The 20931-nt window shown below is 35.7% G+C and overlaps 1 protein-coding gene across 5 annotated transcripts in view; it reads right to left on the reverse strand.

The window, feature by feature from the left end:
- GPD2 (glycerol-3-phosphate dehydrogenase 2) overlaps nt 1–20931 on the reverse strand; it is a 151835-nt gene that overhangs the window by 16675 nt on the left and 114229 nt on the right. For all 5 annotated transcript variants that reach the window (XM_033231439.1, XM_033231442.1, XM_033231437.1 and 2 more), the window contains 5 exons: nt 20117–20281; nt 19145–19289; nt 12335–12528; nt 662–796; nt 83–258 (listed from right to left, as the gene is read on the reverse strand). In XM_033231439.1, the coding sequence (XP_033087330.1) occupies nt 83–258; nt 662–796; nt 12335–12528; nt 19145–19289; nt 20117–20281 (815 nt within the window). The remainder of the gene's footprint in view (nt 1–82; nt 259–661; nt 797–12334; nt 12529–19144; nt 19290–20116; nt 20282–20931) is intronic.

Raw genomic sequence — 20931 nt, forward strand, 5'->3', positions numbered from 1 at the left:
AGACCTGATTGCTGCCAGTTCTGTTACTGGCAACAGTGAGAGATTAAGTAAAGAGTAAGATGATGTGGCAATGCACACTCACCTCACTTTCAAGTCCATAATCCTGGACAAGCCTAATGTAGAGTGTGGGGCTCCAATCTTTACCCCCTTGAAGGAAAAGCCCAACTGTTCTACTTGGTCCTGCTTTTAAATTATGAGTTTTGATAGCAGCATTTATGGTATCTTCTGCCATAGACCGGTAAGTTGTCCACTTTCCACCTACAAAGAAATTGACAGACAATTCTTTAGGTTGCCACCCCTCATTTTTCTTGTAATTAACCATTTATCGACTTATCAATAACAAAATTTTCCTGTTGTTTGTAACAAACATGGGATTGTGTAAAACTTTACTCAGAATAAAAAAAAAAATGCTTGTTCAATAAAGTTAAAAGAGATTCTGGCAGGACAATTTGTCAAACTTGTATCTAAAGCACATCCAAATTACAAGACAGAAAGCCAGGTGTAGTGACTCATGCCTGTTGTCCCAACACTTTGGGAGGCTGAGGTGGGAGAGTCACCTTAGCCCAGGAGTTCAAGACCCTCCTGGGCATCATGGTGAGACCCTGTCCCTATAACAAAAAAAAAAAAAAAGAAAAGAAAATAACAAGGTAGTATCTCATACCTGCTATAGTAATAAGGCCACTCTCACTGATATCAACAACATGATTTCGGGAGATAGACTGGGTATCTGCAGATTTGGGGTCTGTAACAAGAGGACGGATACCACTCCATGCTGCCAGGACGTCCCCTCTTCTCACTGGTAGGAATCAATGCCAAGCATTATCAACATTGCTCAAAAATATTTCGACAAAAATATTAAATAGTCAATAAAAAGAGTTCAGTGACAGGAATACACATATGTACACTTTAAAAAGGAGAGAAAGCATAAAGATGAGAACTAAGTTTGTGGATAGGTGCAAGAAAAACTCATAAAGAATTATTCTGTTACAAAGATAATTTCCATGAAAAAGTAAAGAACTTTGGAAATCACTGACATTGATACCACAAAGGAAGCAAAAGAGGCAAATGTTAGCAACCTTCCAGCTGAAGCAACCTGGAGCAGTTAGAAAAGCAAGAAAGAAAAAAAAAGCAGAAACAATCAAAACCAATCCTAAAGATGCATGAATTGTTAAATTTCCTTCTAGAATACATCTTCCTGTCTCTTCTCAGGGAAAACAAAGATCCTTATTAAATTAAACAAACCTGTAACAGGATATTATATTTTCTCCCCTCATCAAAACCATCCTCTTTCTGAGTGTTTACAGCAGGCCTACCACTGTGCAAAGCACTTGACATAGACATCTCATTTAATCTCACAAAGCCCAATAGCATTGGTTATTATTATTCTCACCATACAGATCAGAAAACAGATGAACGCAAACATTTAACAAACCAAGTTGGGCAACAAACCTGGCCAAGGCAAATATCTTATATATGGAAAAAAAAAAAAAAAGCATCAGAACCTTCTTCTTTCTGAGCTTAAGGTCCATATTCTTACCTCTTAAATTGCACTATCTCTCAACTTCTGACAACTTCCATACTCTGCCTTTTTTCATCCCATTATCTTTAGCACTGACTCAGAAACAGGTGTACTGGCTTCTCCCAGTAGGTACATTATACTTGAGTTATATTGTATGGAAGTTCTTTCAATACTCAAGATGCCATGAAAATATCTTTACTATCTCTGTCAAAATACAATGCCCAACTATATCCAGGCTGATTAAGTTTATTATTAGAATTAGACAGCTGTTGAACAGCACTCATTACTAACCTAAAAATGACTAAAGAGAGAAGGTGAGCTATGGTTCTGGTCTTTCAGGTACAAGGGCAAGACCCAAGGGCAGAATTTTCAGAATCTGCCCTTTTTCATGTAGACCAGCTTCAGGAATGGCTTAGCTATGGCAGCTGACTATGGGCACGAGACCGAAAGTTGCCTAATGATATAGACTACCGGGAAATGAATGCCTACCTGGTCCTGCTGCATTTATTGTGATAAATCATCTAATCCATCACTGGATAACAGAAACATGAGTATAATTTTGCTTCAACTGGGACTTGGGGTCATGCGTGCCCTCCTTCTTCATTATACTCCCAGCCATTACCCATGTTAATAAAAAATTGACTGTATATAGTCTCGAAAACTTCAAGATAATGGGAAAACTGGATCTCCACATGTGAAAGAATGAAGGTGGACCCTTACATCATATACAAAAATTAACTCATAATGCCTCAAAGACCTAAACTAAGAGCTAAAACTATAAAACTCAGAAGAAAACATGTAAGAAGAGCTTTATGACACTAGATTTGTCAATAATTCTTGAATGTGACATCAAAAGCACAGGCAACAAAAGAAAAAAACAGATAGAACACACTTCATCAATATTAAAAAGAGACTATTAACAGAATGAATAGGTACCTCATAGAATAAACATCTGCAAATCATATACTGATAAGAATATATCATATATGCAGAACATATGAGAAATCCCTAAAATGCAACAAAAAGCAAACAATTTGAATTAAAAAACGAAAAATGTACTTTAATAAACATTTCTCCAAAAAAGATATACAAATGTCCAATGAGCACATTAAAAGATACTAAATATCACTAATGATTTGGGAAATGCAAATGAAAACCACAATGAGATACCACTTCACACCCATTAAAATGGATATTATCGAACAAAAACAAAACAAAACAGAAAATAAATACTGGTGAAGACGTGGAGAAACTGAACCCCTTGTACACTGCTGGTTAGAAGGTAAAATGCTGCAGCTACTATCAAAAATGTATGGCAATTCCTCAAAAATTAAACATTTGGAATTACCGTAAGATCTAGCAATTACACTTCTGGGTACATACTCCAAAGAAATGGAGCAGAGAAAAATTTCACAACCTTGTTCATATCATTATTAACAATAGCCAAAAGGTGGAAGCAAACCAAGTGTCCATCAACAGATGAATAAACAAAATGTAACATACACTTACAACAAACTATTATCTAGCCTTAAAAAGGAAGAAAATTCTGACACATGCAACATGGATGAACCTTGAAGACACTATGCTAAATGAATAAAACAGTCACAAAAGGAAAAATATTGTACAATTACATTTATATGAGGTACTTGGCGTACTCAAACTCACAGAAGCAGAAAGTAGAATGGTAGTTGCCAAGCGGTTGGGAGAGGGGGAATAAGAGTTAGTATTGAATGATTACTGAATTTCAGTTGAGGAAGACAAAAATGTTCTGGAGATGGAAGGTGGTGATGGTTGCATGACAATGTGAATGTACGTAACGCCACAGAACTGTACACTTAAAAATGGTTAAAATGGTAAACTTTATGTTCTGCATATTTAACCAAAATCTAAAAATCAAGATAAAAGGATAAATTGATATAATTCAAGTCTCAAATTATGAAAGGGTTAAGGAAATATTTTACATAGAATACAGAAGTATCAGGACTTTTACTAAAACAGGACATACCATGTCCATGTTTTAGTTCAAATCCATAAATCCCATGCGGGGATCACAGTTTCGTGAGCAGAGGGCAGGGCTGAATTTCGGTTCCCACTCAACCCTTGGTCATGTGCCTTTGTACAGTAAACATCCTGTATATTTATACACAACACCACCTGAAAAGTAGTTAGGTATATATCTAGCAGACTTTTTGTGTAAAAAGTCACAAAGACTCCTTGAAATGATTGGAATAGTTCTTACTGAAAACAACAACAACAACAACAACAACAAATGCCTTACCAAGTATAAGAAAAAGACCCTAACAAGAAGCTATGTTGGATGACAGATAATTTCTCCATCTTGATCTAAAATGAGTAACAGGTTTCTGCTAAAAACAAATTCAACTCAAGTTAATCTGGCATATTTTACTATAGATTCTTAAAGGCTACACTCTTGACATGACATAACTATAATCTGTAAGAACAGATACCCATCACCTCTATAGGATGTTCAGTCAAACCAATAATCCAAACACTGTAACTGAAACACCAACATAATTAACTGGCGAGGAAAGCCTAAGCCTTCTCAGTCTTACTAAATGGAGGCAATACAGGATCTCAATGCTGGGATTCCATCCCTAGATCTGCCCCCTCTGATGTGTGCATTCTCTTAAAAAGATTTAATCTGGATGGCTTCTGTGGAATGGGGATTAATTCCTGCTTTACACAATTTTACCAGTCATATAAAACCTCAAAACAGCCGGGCGCAGTGGCTCAAATCTGTAATCCCAGCACTTTGGGAGGCCGAGATGGGCGGATCACGAGGTCAGGAGATCCAGACCATCCTGGCTAACCCGGTGAAACCCCGTCTCTACTAAAAATACAAAAAACTAGCCGGGCGAGGTGGCGGGCGCCTGTAGTCCCAGCTCCTCGGGAGGCTGAGGCAGGAGAATGGCGTAAACCCGGGAGGCGGAGCTTGCAGTGAGCTGAGATCCGGCCACTGCACTCCAGCCTGGGCGACAGAGTGAGACTCCGTCTCAAAAAAAAAAAAAAAAAAAAAAAAAACTCAAAACAAGTTGTAAAAAGTGTTTTAATCTTTACCAAACACCTAACGAGGAAATTACCACTATTTTCCATTAGAGTTCACATCACCCTCTGAGATTAAAAATAAAACTTAGCAAACCCACTTACAACGTCATTGTGGTCACCCCACAGTCCCTCTAGTGTCTGTGAAATTCCTTAGGTAGCCACACTGATCAGGAATTTGGTTTCAACTCTTGAAGCTCTCTGACTAATTTTAAAGTTATTTGATGGAAAATTAGGCTTTGCAGAGTAAATTTGAGGCAAATGCAAATAATCTGTGGCAAATGCCTTACCTTTTCTGTTATAACAGGCAGAAAAGCACATCTATGAAATTGTATTGTCTGAAACAAAAGATGAAACTGAAACATTCAAGCTTTTCATTCATCCAGGAATACTATGTAAAACATTATCTATATTGATACCATTTTTAATGCTTATTCCTGGAGTTGATACTCAAAAAAAAAAAAACAAGAGTTCAGGAAATATTCCTAGTCACAGAGTTCATAATGTGTTAAGAACTTTAACTTACTTTGCCTTTTTAGTCTGAGAATTGTATCAGTTGAATGTTGGGAATAAATTTATCGAAAATAATACATTTAAGGATGATTAAATTTCCTTATTTAAAATATGAATTCGTCTTTATGGCCTGCAGGATTTATATACTATTAGACCAGAAGGTGGTTGGATTACGTTACCTATAACAGTTCCCCTCCCAACCTTGAAATGTAATAGTTTTTATGGATGATTCAAAACTCTATTTGCCACTGAAGTATTAAGAGCTTATACCTCCTCACCACTCATTCAGTAATGACTGCTCAGGACCTTGGATATAATCCATGTCTGAGGGGCACAGTACAGCTAAACATGTGACACATTAATTCTAACTTCTTGAATAAAAGACAGCAACTGACGAAGCTAACAGGTTCCTCTCCATATTACCTATTTACCTACAGTGGAAATCTTGTACACTGTTAAACCCTAATGAAAGTTTTTTCAAGAAAGAGTCAATGTGGTAGATGGTAGTCTGAATAAAGTATCATCAGGATATTTATAAATTCTGCATGGTACTGTTGCAGCCATGAGGTAACCACAGGGGAAACAACCTTAGGATGAAACCACCTTGGAAGATGGTAGAGTGAAGATAAATAAGGGTAATGTGTCTTAGACACTGATAAATCATTAAAGTAATCACCTCTTGAGGCTTGTTGTATCTGGAGTTCCTGTTTTACAAGATAATGAATTTCTTTATTTTACTTAACAAACAAACAAAAAAACCCCCAAAATTCAAAGATTCTATTAAATTGAGTATGCCCTTCTCTAAGTGTATATTTAAACACCTTTAGATTCTGAAGAACAGCACTGTCCCACGGACTTTACCGCAGAGATGGAGACATTCTGTACATAGCTCCACGATCCAATTTGCTAGCTGTTAGCAGCATGTGGCTATTAAGCACTTGAAATGTGGTTCACCTGACTAAGCAACTGAATTTCAAATTTCAGTTAATTTTAACTAATTTAAATTTAAATAACTACAAGTGGCTAATGGCTATCATATAGCACAGAGCAGCTCTATAGTAAAAAAAAAAAAACCTCCAAGCAGTAGATCTCAGACTTGTCTGGTAGATTAAGCTAGTTATTTCTACTGGCCAGCTTGCCTACATCTCCAGTGGAGCTACCATTCACTGAAATTGGACTGTACTTCCTTTGCTCATGAGAATACAATAAAATCAGCTGTAATAGCTCCCAAATACTTTATTGTCATTCATGTCAATATATACCATTTCAACCTTTCTCCTCTCTTGCTAATCTCATAAATTCAAACAAATGAAACATATTTTCATTCAAGTAAGTACTTCCACTCTCAAGTTCTCATCCAGAAACCGGTTCTACCATACAGGTTACAGTCAAGATTAATAAGTGACCATCACCCACTTTAACTCTCTAAGGTATAACATGTGAAAAACATAACATAACTCATGGCCTCTATGCTTTAGAGCTCATATTTTTTTCTAGTTCTCATACTGCCAGGATAGCTTAACAAAATTTCATTATTGCTTCATCTCTTTCTCACCTTGCTGAAAGTCTCTAGCAGTGTCAATTATAATACTTTTCAATACCCCAAATAGTGTATCTAGTAAAGGGTCGTATGTAGTTATCAGTAAATATTAAGTGGAATATTAAAGCATTCTCTAAACTTTTTATATCAAACTATAAAAGCTGGTATTACCAAAACCAAAGCAAGAACACTTGGGCCTCTGAGATAAGGCTTCATATAGGATTCTAGTGACTATATGTTGAACAACTGGATATTCCCTTCCAAATTACATGAATGCTTTAAATAAAACAAGATGAAAGAAAAAAAAACTACTATTAAATAAAGTTGAGAAAAATTCATCATTAAAGACCACTTATTAGACTGGCTCATCTTGAGGGCACCCAGTAAATTTTTTAAGTGACAACTATAAAAGTACTTGGCAATATCTTCAAAAGGTAGTGAGAAAGTAAAATATTCTTACCATCATGTTTAAGAATCATTTGTATTACATTCCCAAAAAATAACTCATTCAGGTTTTAGTATATGTAATATGTAAAGGGTAAAATATAAATGGTAAAGTTGAACAGACAATTTTCATGGCTAGTTGAAAAAAGTATGATGTGATTATTTCAAACTATAATTCATATTTTTACTCTTATACTTGGCAAGATAAGTGTTTGTTTTAAAAATTAGTAGAAAATAAAGCCCATAGGAAGTGACAATTAAGAGCTAAATGTATGGTTTAGCTTCACATTAGTTATTTAGGCATATGTTTTGGGGTGTTTTTTTTTTTTTCCATGTTTGCCACTTTCAAAAAAGAATCAATAAAAGGCATGTGAAAATATCTAAATGAACACAGGGGAAATAGTGTCAGAAATCAATACTTCTCTACCAGCATATTTAACCTGCTGAAATGAAGTGTTAATCACAGAAATAAGATACCATATTACATTTATAAACTAATGAAACTAGAAAAAGCAAAGCGTATGACACTATAATTAAACAGCTGGAAGACATCCAAGCCTGTGTAAGTTGATAACCCTGGTACAATCTCTGGCAGTGAAAAGGCAGGTCTGCAGTGAGTTGATATGGCCAGCTCAGTTGTTAATTGAATAACAGGCAATCTATAAACACTACTAATTGCCTATGTGAAAACCTGTGTACAAGTAGAGAAGCTGCCTAAAGAAGCACACCAGGAAAAACTACATGGATAAAGCACTCAGCAAATCTTCTGTCTCTCTCAATCCTGTTAAGTCATAGCTTAGTTTTGTCACTGCATCCTTCTGATTAACCTCTACACAGCAGACTTAATGATACATTTTTCAAAAGATCATTTTTCTTCCTAACTCAATACGAAACACAGAACTATCAATTACCCATTTCAGAAAAGAACAAACAAGTAATCTAGAAAATTCAGCCTGTGAATGGAAAGCTTTCTAAATTGTAAAAGAAGACATGGTCTTATTCCCAACAGGCAAAATGCTTTTCAGAATTGTTCCGACGCATTTTGCAGAAGTGTGGCAGCTGCTGTGAATAGCATGGAGTGTTAAGATTTGACACTTTTTTTTTCTTAAGGATATAGCCATTTGGGGAGGCTCAGAAACTGTTGCTGGAATTTTACTTACCCATTTAATAAATCCTTTTAGAATGATTATTTCAACCCTGGTGAATATAAAACATTTCAAAACTATTGCTCTAGGATCTAAATCAAACTTTATTTTTTAAATCTGTAAAGAAGACTGGCCCAAGGGATTAGTTATGAGACAGGAAACCTCCTCTAGTTTAACATTCAAATTCAAATAAGGTCAATGGAGAGCAAAGGTCACTGTCATGCTAAAGGTATCTAGCAGCTTCCATGAAATGAACTGACAAGCTTACCACTCCCTAGTGCACACAGTATCCCATCAGGAAACCCAGAACCAACAATCAGAGTACTACACAATATTCAGAAGCACAAGTATTAGAACCAGACTTACTTATACTCAAATTATGGCTCCAGTACTAACTAGCTATAGGCAAAAAGCTTAGGCTGGGCGCAGTGGCTCACGCCTGTAATCCCAGAACTTTGGGAGGCCAAGGCGGGTGTATCACGAGGTCAGGAGTTCGAGACCAGCCTGACCTACATGGTGAAACCTAGTCTCTACGAAAAATACAAAAATTAGCTGGGTGTGGTGGCGCACGCCTGTAATCCCAGCTACTCAGGAGGCTGAGGCAGGAGAATTGTTTGAACCCAGGAGGCAGAAGTTGCAGTGAGCCGAGATCACACTACTGTACTCCAGCCTGAGCTAGAGTGAGACTGTGTCTCAAAAAAAAAAAAAAAAAGCTTAATGTCACTGGGCCTCAGTTTCTTCAACTAGAAAGTGGGACTTAGTAAATAAATTTCATAGGGTTGTTAATGAGGAATCAAAGATCTAACAGGTAATATGCTTGCTTAGCAGTGTCTCACATAAGAAGTGCTTAATAATAGGCAAAGTTTTTTTAAAATGAGGCATATAACTGTAAACAAAAATATCTTTAGCAGTAGCATGTAATTGAATAACTGAATGGTGCCTGAAGCTGAGCTTCTCTTTCATGTTTGATCAGTCTAGAAGAGAATAGCAGCTTTCACCAAAATTACTTGAGAAAAAATATGGATTTGACTGGCCTCACTTTAAGATATAGACACACTTCAGCTAATTGATACTTTTTATTAAGACCAAGTGTAATTCTTCAAATATGAATCCTTCAGTCAATTAGAAATAAGAATGAAAAGAAGCTATTAAGAATCATTGTTAATTATTTTTTGAAGAATAAGTTTATAAGTATAAAAGGTGTGACAGGTGCTGCACACAGCGAAATCAATGAAGTCTAGGAAAGGGCTGTCATGTCTGCTTTTACCCTGGAGGACTCTTAATCTAAAGAGGTCCCCAGATATCCAGGAGAAAGACCTGATTTGCAATGTTTAGATATTAATTTCAAACACTCTTATCAAACATCAGAATTAACAATAACTCTTTGTTAGTTTCACCAATTCGCTGACTACAAAATGGTATGTTAATTGAAAAGATTTTTATGGACCCACCAGGTATGCCAAGTCTTCCATGTATTTATAGGTAGAACATAAGTGATCCAGTCTCTGTTAAAGCCCCACGCTCACTTCACGGGTAGAGATCCCCACCCACAATATGGGCACGGCAGCCTTCTGGAACCCACACCTGCTTCCAGCACATCCAGCTTCTTAGCAGGATAGGGAGTTACATTTCTCATCCTCGCTGCATTTGAACTTTAAGATTTTGGAAACTGTCAACATTGAGTTCTCTGCTCTTGAATTAATTTTATATCTTGCTCCAACAATCTAAACTTCCTGATCTTCAGGCCCAGATATAAACCCAGTTTCAACAAATATTAAAAACAGATAAATTACAAATGAAGCAAGATTCATTAACAATAAATATGTTAAAATATAATCATAATCCAATGTTGAAGCTCCTCCTAGAATACAAAATTTAAAAAAGTACCAAACTAAAATTGCACTGCAGTTTCAGTATTTAAACACGGATGTTAAACAAATCTAACTATTTTTCAAATACCATGTATGAGTGTGTATGTGTGTGAGTATAAACCTTAACCACACATGGATTTCAATGATATGTATTTAGTGTATTTTATACTATTATTGTAGATATCCAAAGGGACTCTATTAAGAATGAAGTTACATCTATTACTTTAGATTAAAAGCAACTAATACTATACAACATGGATTCATCAATTAAACTAGGAGTCACTTGAACCATTTTTGAAGCAGTTTGTTTTGTTTACAAATGCATGATCACATAACAAAAAAAAATTCTTTAGGGAAAAACGATACACAGATGTTAGTGAGTGGCATTCAGACTAAAGTAGCGTTTTTCCATGTCCTTCACTGATATCAACATTATAAGAAGATTTCTGATATAAATATATGATGATTATTTTTAACCGTAAACTTGTGTACTTTAATATAGATTTTCAAATGGCTACCATATCAAAAACCATGAATCCATAACTAATTTATTTTAATCCAAAACAATCAAGAGTAGCATATGAATAAGATACCAAGATTTGTAGCTAAATACAAATAAAGAATCCTTACCCTCAAGGAGCTTCAAGTGAGAATATATCTTGGACTATTACCTATAATATAATGTTGTGATATACAAACGGTATGATCAACATCCCACAGGAATACAAAGAATAGGTGATTTCTCAAGTATAAAAATTTTGCCAAGATGAAGAGTTGGGGAAAAGGGTGTCCCAGAGCAAAGCTTCAACCTAAATTAGATATGAAGGTTCAACCTAATAAGGTATGAAACCTACTGAGACAACATTCACCCTAATAAGAACATAGAATTCAGGGATGGAGAGCAGTTGAATATAAACATGCAAAGACAAGTTGTAAAAAGCCTTATGTTTCGTCCAGGAACGGTGGTTCACTCTGTAATCCCAGCACTTTGGGAGGCCGAGGCGTCTGAGACCAACCTGGCTAACATAGTGAAACCTCATCTCTACTAAAAAAAAAAAAAAAAAAAAAAAAATTAGCTGGGTATGGTGGCGGGTGCCTATAGTCCCAGCTACTTGGGAGGCTGAGGCAGAAGAATCGCTTGAACCTGGGAGGTGGAGATTGCAGTCAACCAAGATCACACCATTGCACTCCAACCTGGGTGACAGAGTAAGACTCCATCTCAAACAAAAGAAAGCAAAACAAAACAAAAAGGCTTATGTTTCATGCAAGAGAATTTAGCATTTTTCCTAAAGTGAATGAGAAGATATCTAAAGCGTATTTTTGTGCAGAGAAGTGATGATCAGAATTATGTTTCAGAAAGAAAGTTCTAGTAGAATGATTAGACTGGACAGGGATAGAGAAGTGACCTAAGGAGGCCATTGAGGGGCCAGTGCAACTGTCTAAGTGAGAAATGGCACAGATGTGAACCAGGGCAATGAAGTGGCTGAGGGACCTGCCTGGTATTCAGAGTGAGCATAGACAGGCATTAGACTGGATATGGAAAGAGAAAGGATACCAAAAATAAGCACACCATTTCTAGTTTCAGTGACTAGATGCATGGTGAGACTCAACTGAGAGAGGAAATATAGAAGCACAACGTTGGAGAACTTCTGAGACTGGCCTGAATGAAAAAAAAATAAAAACTATATAAATTACCAAAGAAAATGCTCTGACAGTCAAGTTGAAATGCCCCAGTAAGAACAGGAAGAAAGTAAACTTTGGCTTTTTCCATTAAAATAAGTAACTTATCCTTCTTTGCTAAACCCACTGGTCAACATTATACTTTCCATGTAGCAACAGACCATTAAGCATCTTACAAATATAGTTCTAGCCTCTTATTTGCTTAATTATTTCCTATAAATCAGACCTTCCTAAGCTGTAGAAATTAAACTGTAATGTACACATTTCATCCTTTTCTGAAGCACATGAGTGTTCAGAGCTACAGGGGGCTACTCTGATCTTGCCATTAGAAATTACCAGAAAAGGACTGCATGAGTTTCATGTGGGTATAGAAAGTAGAGGAGAAAAGGCAATTTCTTCCCATTGTGTTAGAATTTGGCCCTCATAAATGTTCTCAGAGGCACAGGAGGACAAGTGTGAAGATAAGTCAGACTGGAGACATAGCAGTTATCCAGTGAGAGCTGGAATGGCTCGCGAGATATGGACACAGAGAGACAAACTTAAAGGAATGCTCAGTTACCTTCAACATCACAACTCAGGTAATTACGCACTTCGTTCAAAATGAAGTTGATATCTTCTTCTGAAGGAATTGGATGGTGTGTAACATCAGTTGGAGTATCAGTAGTGCCAGCGATCGTCATCTTTTGCCAGGGTAAGAAGAAAATAACTCGCCCATCGCTGGTCGCTGGGTCAAGAAGTCCCATGCTCTCTGGGCTGAGGTACAAAGACAGGTTATTTATTTCTGAAATTTTCAGAAGTTTAACATTAATCTGCATTCTAAAAACTATTTATTCATTAATTCTCAAATAAGCAAAAAAAAGGATATGAACTATTACTTGTACTTCCCCTACCCTAGAAACTCCTAAAAGAAAAAAATAACAAAATAGAATGAAACAAATGTGATGATAATAACATTCCACAGCAGAGCTACCCCTTCCTTCCCCACTTCAACAATGCAAGGCTAATTAAGAAAGTGGGCTTCAACTTCCAACTGTTTGAGTTTCATACTCCTTGGACCATTCACATCAGATAATGTCAGCAGGATAAATGTCTATAATTTCCTTTATAATGGTAAATTACGGGTATGTCTTCAACCTTTTCTCAAGAATAGTCAAAGTATTTTCCTGGGACATTTGACATTTCATCGCTCAGGAGAATTTCTCAGGAATACATGAGAAAGTGAAGGGTCTACCTTTCTAGAAACTAAAATGTAATCACAAAGTTCTTTACTACTTTATGCCTAGATGAACTCGGGCCACTTCTCCAAATATGAGATTTCTTACTTTATTTTGAGGTTACAAAAATCTCAAGAAGTGCATCTAGAAGAAAAGAGCTCCAGTTTTTACTACTCCCTAAATGACAATGTTCTATGATTAGGTCAAACAGGAGAGGAACATGTTAGCAACGAAAATCTTTCACGTAGAAGACACTAGTAGTGTACTATGCTAAATCAAGGTACAGTGTTGCCTCTACTGACAGACTATATAAAATCTCCCAAAACTAGAGTCAAAAATTTTTACTGACATTTACTATTCTAAAATCAAATAATAAAACATATTTGAAAGAATAGGCAACTGTAAACAAACATTAACAAAACCCATCATTTTGTTTTTAAATCACTAAAAACAGATGTTTTATTTTGTTCCTTAGCCATTCAAAGAAATTTGGAGATGTTAAAAGAGAGAGAGGAATCTTAAAGTGTCCTATTCAAGTAGAACACTACAAATCTTCAGATAGCTGCTTCAATTTGACTGGATTCTTGTATCAAGCCAGTGTTACTGGTATTTTCTATAAATATGTTTTTAGCTTCTATTAACGTTATTTCTTAAATAGGAAACATAATTCTATTTGGTTTGAACAAATTTCAAGAAATCCCTCTTACACATACATTTAAAAGGACATACAGTCAGATTTTTATCTTTATCATCATTCCCGTAAAATTTTTTTTAAAAAATGATTTATTCCAATGTGTAAAAATGAAAGGCTAACAACTGTGTAAAAAATAATAATAATATTTTATATATAAAAAAGAAACATATAGGCAGTTTAACTAATGCATCTCCTTTATTTAAACCACAAGGAGTATGAGTCTTTCTCTTCAAAAAACTCTCGGCTACATGAAACGCTTGCCCTGTCTACTCAGCCTTAGCAGCAAGAAGTCACTGTTCACAGCCTATCTGAGATACTCCGGAGAGAGTGGGTAGAAGTTCTTCTACTTAGCTAATCCAAAAAGCATTCCGGAAATCTGCAATCATTTAAACCGCAGCTCAGAGTCCCACCTTCACTCAGCATTACTGAGAGAAAATAATTTTACTTTTACTCTAATATATTGAAAACTACAAATATCAAGTATTTTTGATCTCTAAATATGATTTTTTTCTTTGCATTTATCATAAAACTCTCTAAAAATCTTAGAAGAAACTAGTTAATCACATGTTTTGTAAGTATATTTTTTGATCCTGGGTTGATATGCCCTTAGATTACATCAGTCACTTTGAGATTAGAAATGAGAATAGAACACTCAGAGTTCAAGCATTCTATCTGCTAAACAGAACTATATTGAAACAAAAAAATATATTCCATATTCTAACACTTGATAAACAAATTATATGCTAACATATTTTATATGACTATATCATGGACCAGACATTATATGATGTGTCTAAAATAATAAACCTGATAAATTTAATCATAAAATTACAATATTCATCAACCTAAAAAGGAAATACCATTAGAAAGGCACAACTACTGAATCCTTTAAAAACTTTCAATGCAATAAAGTAGTTTAAAAGGTGAACATGATGGTTACCAACACACACGTAACTGGAATCTGTAGAGAATCAACTGCTTAAGTGAAGACATATGTGACAAACATAAAATTAACAAGCACAGAGGGAAGACAAAGCTATTAATGAATGTTATAAAAATTTAAGAATCCACTTGGAAATATCTTTCATCAGTTCTAAATTACCTAATTCACACTCTCCCTTAGGGAAAAGTTTGTTTTCTCATGAAGGATTAACTTTGCAAGTTCACACTAAAGTTTGAGAATGGATATCTACTATAGTGATAGTATACACAATGCAACAAGGCATAGATCTTTTTTCAATATATACGATTCATTTGACATCAAGAGGGAAAGCCTGCTGCTAATTTATGTGTGTGTCTAGGATTAAATGTAATGAACATTCTTCTCATGCAGACCATCACTTTACTGAAGTGCCCTTAGTTAAACTGAAATCAATTTATTGTTAACTACTTAGCAATCAGTATTAGAGTTAACAGTATGTACACACATTATAGAAAAAAAAATTGACCTCTTGTCAGTAGCAAAAAGCATCAGTAGGCTAAACAAGGATGATTATTTTCTGCATTTCAGTCATTTGGTGTATTATCACTGCTTTTGGAAGAGCATCTAGCCATAACTCTCAAGGAAATTCCAGATTTGTTCTTAATATAAAGAGTGGCTTTCAAAATTTCTGTGTTGTGTTTTCCAAAATTAAAACAATTTTTCCTTCTTCCCCTCTTCCCCTAAAAAGCTGCTATCATGCTGTAAGATAATTCTACAGGTGGAACATTAGTTAACGTTACAACAAAATTAACAAATGCTATAAAGATATTTCTGAAAACAGCCCAAGAAGATACACTGCACATATGGTTCTTTACTCTTCCTTTGCCAGCCTACACACAATAAATCAATGGTTACTGAACTCACTGCATTTCCAAATGGATCAGGTACTAACTGAAACATGCCTGGTCTTAAATTATCATTAGCCAGTTGTGGGGCAGCCCCAGAAGCTTTGGTTCATCCCTGAAGACGTAGTCAAAACTGTTGAGTAACAGCTGCTAAGTATGACTGTCTGATGATACCACAGAGTCATTTCAGTTTGGGATCTCCTAATATCACCCAAGAGAATGACCTGATAGGGAGAGGAAAACCACCCCTACGGGATGCCAGAAATACAGTTGCCTCAAGGTCAGTTCTGAATGAGGGAATGAACCCTTAATCTAGGTCACAATCCAAAGAGAAGGGGCTCATCTGTTAAGAGAGCCTGAATGGGAACTAGGCTGCAGACCATTCCTTTAAAGCTTCCAACAGGATAGGTAGTGGTTATAGCTCACAGTGCTAAAAATGGGGATATTAATTTCTCCCAAAATAGAATGAGGTCACTTGCTGCATCTTAGCCTGAGACAGACCTAGCTGTAACTAACACCATCATGCTTCAAGAGACCTGAAGCTAATGCTGAATTTTTAGGATTCAGAATGTTTAAAATATTACATCTGGGTAATATATACCTTTATTCTTAAGAGACACGAAATCTACTCGTTACTAAGTGTATAAAGCATAGTATAGAACAATATATGTAACATGACTACTTTCACACAAAATTTTTAACAGAATACACATTTGTGCTTATCAAAACATTTTATGGAAGGAATTGGAAGAAGAGGTTATTAATTACCAGAGAAGAACTGAGGAAGGAAACAAAAGGTAGGGGGAATAAGAGGCAGGCTTTCAATTTTCATTTTCATATTTCTATTTTTTTCTATGGTGATTGAAATTTCTAGTTATGTACTTACATTATTCATTTATTTTTATCTACAGGGGTTACCTGGGCAGTAAGTTGAAGAAGAATCATGTTTTATTTTCATATTTTAAATTCACCATATTAAAAAATCTCATAAATGTTACATTAAAATTTTAATATAAATAAAGCAACAATCTCAATATAAGCAAGTTAACATAAAAAAATTTAGTAGGATTCATTCAAAAAATATTTATTAGGCACTATTACTTGCCAGACACTGTACCAATAGCTGGGGATACAGCAGTCTATAAAACAGAGAAAAAATAACCCAAAGATCATTGTCAAACCTTATATCAGTTAGGTATTATCAAGATATAAGGGTCCAGGCACGGTGGCTCACGCCTGTAATCCCAGGACTTTGGGAGGCAAGGCGGGCGGATCACTTGAGGCCAGGAGGTTGAAAACAGCCTGGTCAACATGCTGAAACCCTGTCTCTACTAAAAATATGAAAATTAGCTGGGTGTGGTGGCAGGCCAGCTACTCCGGAGGCTGAGGCAGGAGAATCACTTGAACTTGGGAGGCGGAGGTTGCAGTGGGCCAAGATGGCACCACCACACTCCAGCCTAGGTGACATAGCAAAACTTCATCTCAAAAAAAAAAAAAGATATAAGGAACCAGAAGCGGAAAGAAGTAGCTTGCCCAGGCCACACAGCCCAAGGAAAAGTGATGAACAAACCCCAGAAGTCCTATAGCAAGGTATCACTTTAATTCTGCGTACAATCTCCTTGTCTCTGCACTCTGAAAGGGCAGAATGTTTTCCCATTTTAATGACTGGAAAGCTAAGGTTCACAAAATAAAATGGCTTGTCCCAAAGGATGTAATTGTTTAATGACAGAATTAACATAAGGCCTGTGGGGAATAGTATGTGTCTTCTGACATCATGGGATGATAGTGAAGAAAACATAAGGCACACAACAAATGAGAATATGTTGAATCTAGTAAAATCTAAACAAATATAAGACTTATGATGATTGCATCTACACTCCATTCTTAGAGATATTTAAAAACAAAAACTCATGAACTAGCTGGCCTTAGATATTTTAAATTGAACACAAAAGCGTATACAATTGCATCTGGAACTAATGTTGAAAACTTCACTATATACAAGAAACATATGAGACATTTACATATATTTATTTTTCTCCTTTTCATTTGAACTAAGCTTCTGGTTAACAGTTTTAAAAACTAAATTAGGTACCACTGCGTAAGTTTCTATGATCTTATGCAGTGGTGCCTTAAGAGGCACCTTGATGTCTCCAGTCCAAAGTAAAAATCCTAAAGACTATCTGTTTCTCTCACATACACCTTTTGAAAACACAAAGGAAATCTTGGAAGTTGGTGGATAAAAAATTCTCTTTAATTATTTTCTCAGAAGTGTATCTGGTACCAATTAGGTGCACCTTGGACTCTTCAGGAAGATTTAGTTACCGGACAACCAACAACTAAAAAGGCAGCATGGTCTATAGCATAGCAGGATAGCATTCTAGGAGAATACAAGTATTAAACAAAATATCATAGGTTCTACACATCTACTTTATCAAATATTAAAAGCTGTATTCCCTTTATGGAAAATCATTAAAACATGGAAAGAAGTAACTCTCACCCATAATCATATTACCTTGAAATAATCACCATTCACATTTAACATATTCCTTCCAGTCTTTTTCTATATACATTGTTAGAACCTACAGCACATAAAATATCAAGTCCTACACTCTAAATTAACATTGTATCATTAGTGTTTACCTAGGGCATTAAAATTATTTATAATTACAATTCTTAATGACTATATAATATGCCCTTGTGTGGTTATACCATAATTTATCTGTTACCCTAAGGTGAGGAACTGAAGTAGCTTCTAATATTTCTCAACTACAAACAATGCCATAATGAATACTGTTGCACATAAGACATTATGTCATATAGAATTACTACTTTGCCTACTAGGTTTATCACATATGGAAATAAAAACAGTACACATGCTCTATACCCTTAGCATGGCCATATGATTTTTTTCTATAAATAACTTAAAATGTATGCTATGGGTAATTATTTTTTAGCCAGAATCACACAAATGTTTCTTTTGTAATTTATTAAAAATTTCAAGTACATATAAAAAGAGTTTAATGACCCTGCATGTACCCATCACCCAGTTTAAATGATTTTCATTTAATAGCTATTATTTCATCTCTACTCCTACCCATTCCTTCATCCTCAATTATCTTTTTTAATTTGATAGGTTAGATATTATATCTGGTTTTTGCTTGCTACTATATTTTTTTAAAATCTATTTCAAAAGTTATAAACCTAAGAATACTTGGGTAGCCCACATCTTCCGATTCTTCATAAGCAAATTTGGGTATTCTGCAAAATTAATGTATTATTGTTTTAACTAAAATACGTCCTTTATAAAAAATTTTGCAAAATTAGTTTTGTTAATGACTTAAGTAAAAGTTTAATTCAAAAATACCAATGCTTAGTCTCTGACGGTGACTACACTGAACAAAGAAAAATAAATCCCAAAGCATTAACCCTTAGAAATAAGTATTGCCATAAGTGGCTAAAACGTCCCAAGTCTGGTTTGTATTTTGTATTTAGCAAGAGTTCCTTTACTTATTTCTCCTGATTTTGAACAGCAAGTTAGACCATCTATTGTTATGCTAGAAGAAGAAATTAACCACAGACAATCTCTCCTGACCCTCTTTCTTGGGTGACAACTGCCACATTGGAAGACAGTTACCTGTAATAACCAGGCATCACAATATGGACACCAGCACTTGGCTGGCAGATAGCTGCTGCGTCTTTATCATCCATTTTGCGCACAGAGTCCGTGAAAGGTCCTGTGGCATTGATAACACATTTGGCTCTCACGTCAAATTCCTGCCCTGTGAAAGAAAGTGGCATCAATCACACACCCCATTTGCTTCTCTGTTAACGGATGCTGTGTATTACTAATTCATCTATTAACCTATGGTGAAGTATACTGCATACCACACTAAGTGACCTGAGCAGCTCAAGTTATTGAAGAGTCGAACAAAAGGCTCGTATCTGAGTGAATTTAGCAAAAACAAGTCTGAATTGAAGAAAGAAAAGCATTCCACTTTCTCATTATGGATTTCAGTCTATCTTATAAGTGCCCAGCGTCAAAGCACCAAACATGAAAAAGTAGAATGAGTAAATAAGCCGCTTTCTCTTGACAACTCAAATGTGTAAGCAGCATCGCTGTGAGAAAACGTATATCACAGAGCTTTTGTTCAAGAAACGATATAATTTTGAAACTGCTTACCTATGTGGTGTTACAGCCAGGGCAATAATGAAAATCTAAATAAAGTTAAAGATGATCCACTTTAACAGCGTGTAAATGCAATGCCTGTGTCACCAAATGATACTTTGAAACTTGGCACATTTATTTAATTTTATTAATGATATGTTTTTGTAAAGAAAATGGAATGCATTCATAGCTGTGGGAATTTGGTGGGCATTTTATTATTATCATTATCATTATTACAACTATAATACAAAGGGGAAAAATTGCCAAGCCCCACAAGGGAAATGTCGTTAAACCAGTCATTGTTGACAATAAGGAATATAATTAATATGACTCTGAAGCGTGGCTTAAATGAAAGAGAAGTGACAGAAAAATTATAATTCAGTCATTATATAAGCTAGGCAAGACACTAAGAAACACCTCCCTCCCAGAGACCTGGCATACCTGTGAGGACATCCTTGCACCGTGCGCCGCTCACACGCACTTTCCCTGTCTGGGGGTCTGTCTTCTTGAGCAAGCTCACTACCTCCATGTAATTGGCTGTGGCAGCCCCATACCTGGCAGCAGTCAGAGCAATGGCAAGGTTCATCCGTGCATCGTTATGTTGTCCTGCAGCGGGGAAAGCATCAGGGGAGGGACAGGAGTCACCTCGAGCCACAGACTGGTGGTACACAAGTGTGTCACAACAGATATGTCACATCTGTCCCTGTCACCCAGGATATACATGATGGCTGGGCGGCTTGACAGGGCACGATTTAAAAATACACAGTCATTCTCAGCCAGGCATCTACCTGCCACTTCAGCAAGTGCATTTCGCGTACTGTAAAAATAGTGAAAATATCCCTTTCCTACAGAGCTGACATCAACTATCTGAAAGTTAAGAAATAAGTAATTATTCTCTCAGTGTTGGAACATATGTATATGTCAGGCTTTTCCTAATACAGACGAATCATAAGCACGAAAGTGAAGCAGTTCAAAACTTCAGAGTATTTGACACCCCAACTGGTGTTGATGAACAATTTTTATGAGTACTTTTATGTGTATGTGCTCTAATATTCAAAATCAAGAGCTTAATCTTCCATACAGCATTTCTCAGTATTCTGTAAAAGGATTTTTCTTGGTCTGAATTTTGATCAGGGCTCCTTAAAATGTAACTTTTTTTTAATCACACATAAAAGGTAAGAAATTAAGCAGGGCGAAATTTAATTACAGAACAATTCCTACCTGTATTGTTAAAGATTTATTGCTGAAAAATCCTA

Source organism: Trachypithecus francoisi, unplaced genomic scaffold, assembly GCF_009764315.1.
Source record: "Trachypithecus francoisi isolate TF-2019V2 unplaced genomic scaffold, Tfra_2.0 Lachesis_group13, whole genome shotgun sequence".
Classification (NCBI taxonomy): domain Eukaryota; kingdom Metazoa; phylum Chordata; class Mammalia; order Primates; family Cercopithecidae; genus Trachypithecus; species Trachypithecus francoisi.